This window comes from Drosophila nasuta, unplaced genomic scaffold (assembly GCF_023558535.2).
Source record: "Drosophila nasuta strain 15112-1781.00 unplaced genomic scaffold, ASM2355853v1 ctg109_pilon, whole genome shotgun sequence".
NCBI lineage: Eukaryota > Metazoa > Arthropoda > Insecta > Diptera > Drosophilidae > Drosophila > Drosophila nasuta.
The window spans coordinates 33525-36476 of record NW_026869360.1 but is presented as its reverse complement, the minus strand read 5'-3'; the positions used below and the strand labels follow the sequence as shown (position 1 = coordinate 36476).

Sequence of the window (2952 nt, the reverse complement as noted above, 5' to 3'; positions counted from 1 at the left end):
CAAGGCCTATGTTCTCAGATTCATAGATAGAAGTCGGAAGTTGACAGTTCCAAGCTCTACCGTGGTCCAAGCGGATGAGCTGTCACGGATCCAAGAGCGGCTAATCGTCATGGCTCAACGACAAACTTTTCAACAAGAATACCACTGTCTGCAGTCCAAGCAGTAGGTTCCTTCCTCAAGTTCAATCCGAAACTTGAACCCTTTCCACGATGGCAAGGGGATTCTAGGGGCCTGTGGGCGTCTGAGGGCGTCCCACTCGCTGCGTTATGATGAGCGTCATCCAATCATCCTCTCGTATTCCTCGTCTTTTGCACGACTACTGGTTCGTTTCACCCATCGTATATCCTTCCATGGGGGTAACCAAGTCGTCATGCGGCTGATCCGCTCCAGATTCTGGATTGCAAAATTGAAGGTCCTCGTCAGATCCACCATCAACTCTTGCAAGGTTTGCGTGATCTACAAGAAGAGATTACAGACCCAAATGATGGGGACTTGCCCAAGGAAAGGGCGTCCTACTCGAGACCTTTCACGCACACTGGAGTCGACTTCGCCGGCCCATTCGAAATAAAGAACTACACTGGCCGAGCCTGCCTCATCACCAAAGGGTATGTCTGCGTCTTCGTGTGCTTCAGCACGAAGGCGATCGACTTGGAGGCAACATCGGATCTCTCGACGGAGAAATTCCTGGCCGCATTCTCCCGTTTCATCGCACGGGTGTCCATACCAGATGCACTCGGACAACGGGAAAACCTTCGTTGGAGCTGACAAGGTGATCTCCAACGACTTCTTGGAAGCGACGAGGGAGTGCATCATCGCACAACACGCCCACAAGAGCCTATCCTGGCACTTCAACCCGCCGGGCGCCCCGCATATGGGTGGATTATGGGAAGCCGGCGTAAAGAGTTTTAAGGCACTCTTTTACAAGGCGACATCCACCTCGAAATATACGTTCGAAGAGTTGTCCACTCTTCTCGCTAAGATCGAAGCCTGCCTGAATTCGAGGCCGATTTCCCTATGTCCGAGGATCCTTCGGACTTACTAGCGCTCACTCCTGGCCATTTCCTCATAGGTGGCCCTCTTATTTCGGTGTTGGAACCACCAATTAACCAACCGGCCACCTCCATCCTCAATCGATGGCAGCGACTGAAGGCTCTCCACCAACAATTTTGTTTCCGTTGGAAAGATAAGTACCTGAACGAGCTGCACAAACGGACGAAATGGCAATCCCTACACGGAACCTTCGGATCGGTGACATGGTCGTCATAAAGAAGACAACCTCCCCTCGAACGAGTGGCGCCTAGGACGGGTGCTGACGACGTGTCCAGGCACTGATGCCAAGGTCCGAGTTGTAGATGTGCTCACGGCGCGGGGTACTATCCGAAGACCCGTTGCCAAACTCATTCTACTCCCGATGGACAGCAAGACTGACCCTCCACGTCAGAAGGACTGAAAGACGGATAACCTCCTATTCCGTATTCCTATTCGGCGTCCTGTGTTGTCCTATGCTGTCCTGTTCCGTGTGTCATTGACAACACAAAGAGGCTACTACAATAATCATTTGTTTTTCTTCTTATTTAATTTCATGTAGGATGCCATCACATACATCCACCCACCAGGACCGCCCCGCTGGCACCAACTCGTTCCGGTGTCGCGTGTGCCGTGGGATCCACCCACTCCGGAAGTGTCAGCGATTCCTGAGGCTGACAGCGGAGAAACGGTTGAGAGCAGTACTCATCAACAAGTACTGCTCTAACTGTCTGGCCCACCAACACTCCGGGCAATTCTGCCGCAGCGCGGGAAGGTGCAGGGTGTGTCGTGGGGACCACCACACGCTGCTGCACTTCAAGGCGGCATGCAGCGTTCGCCCCAATCGTCAGCGACGAGGCGATGTCCTACCGGGCTCCACCCGGTCCCGAACCGCCGCACGGCCACGATCCCGAACCCCACCACGGCCACGTTCGCGAACCCCACCACGGCCACGTTCGCGAACCCCAGCACGGTCACGTTCCCGAACTCCAGCACGGTCACGTTCCCGCTCGCCGTCTCCCCAGCGACCGGCCTCACCTACGCCCGAGGGGGCTTTTCCGACGTCGCTCTCATCCTTGCTGCAGGACAAGGCTGTGAGCATTCTTCCAACGGCCAACATCCTAATCGACACCGGATGTAAGACATTCGAGATTCGAGCGCTGATCGACCCGTGCGCGGCGACCAGCCGTATCAGCGCTTCATTGGCAACGGCCTACCGGCTATCCGTCACCCGCGTTGGTACGGAAGGCGTCTGCAAGGCGATCATCCGCTCGCGGACATCCGAGTTCCGTCGAAAGGTGCTGCTGCAGGTGGACTCTCAATTCTACTGCCGCACGCCCCTCCGACCCGTCGATGGCGAAAACTTGGAGCAGTTCCGCAGCATTACGCTCGCCGACGAACGCTGGTTCCAACCATCGATGGTGTCCCTGGTGCTCGGCACTGATGTGTATCCTCACATCATCCAACCCGGCCTCCTGCCGAGCACCAACGGTTTGCCAATGGCCCAGAATTCCACCTTGGGCTGGATTCTGTCCGGTCCATTTGGACAATGATACCGTTTGCAACTCATTGCAAGGGGAGGATGTTGATGCCAGATGATGGCAGGTGTGACCACTAAGGCCAGCTGACAGTGTGGTCGCGATCGAAAGTTATCGATAGCGACAAAGCTGGTATACTGTGCGTGTGACCGTGTCCTACGCGCAGACACACTGTTCTTGGTTTCCTCTGGAGATGGTCACCCTGCCCTTTTTAGTGCTTTTCTGCTTTTATCATATGTTCAAATATTCTTCTGCGCACATGACAAGTATTTTTCAAGTGTCGAATAAAAAGTTTGTAAAAGTGAACAAACCCGCTACATATCAAATTTAAAGTGTTTTCATTTACTGGAAAGACGCCCCTACACAAAATGTAAAATCGGGAAAATTT

At 53.9% G+C, this 2952-nt stretch overlaps 1 protein-coding gene across 1 annotated transcript; it reads left to right on the top strand.

Annotated features, from left to right (window-relative positions):
* Nucleotides 1-727: 727 nt before the first annotated feature.
* LOC132797502 (uncharacterized) lies at nt 728-1042 on the top strand. Its single transcript, XM_060809242.1, has one exon. The coding sequence runs from the start codon at nt 728-730 to the stop codon at nt 1040-1042; it is 315 nt and encodes a 104-aa protein (XP_060665225.1).
* The last annotated feature ends 1910 nt before the right edge of the window (nt 1043-2952 follow it).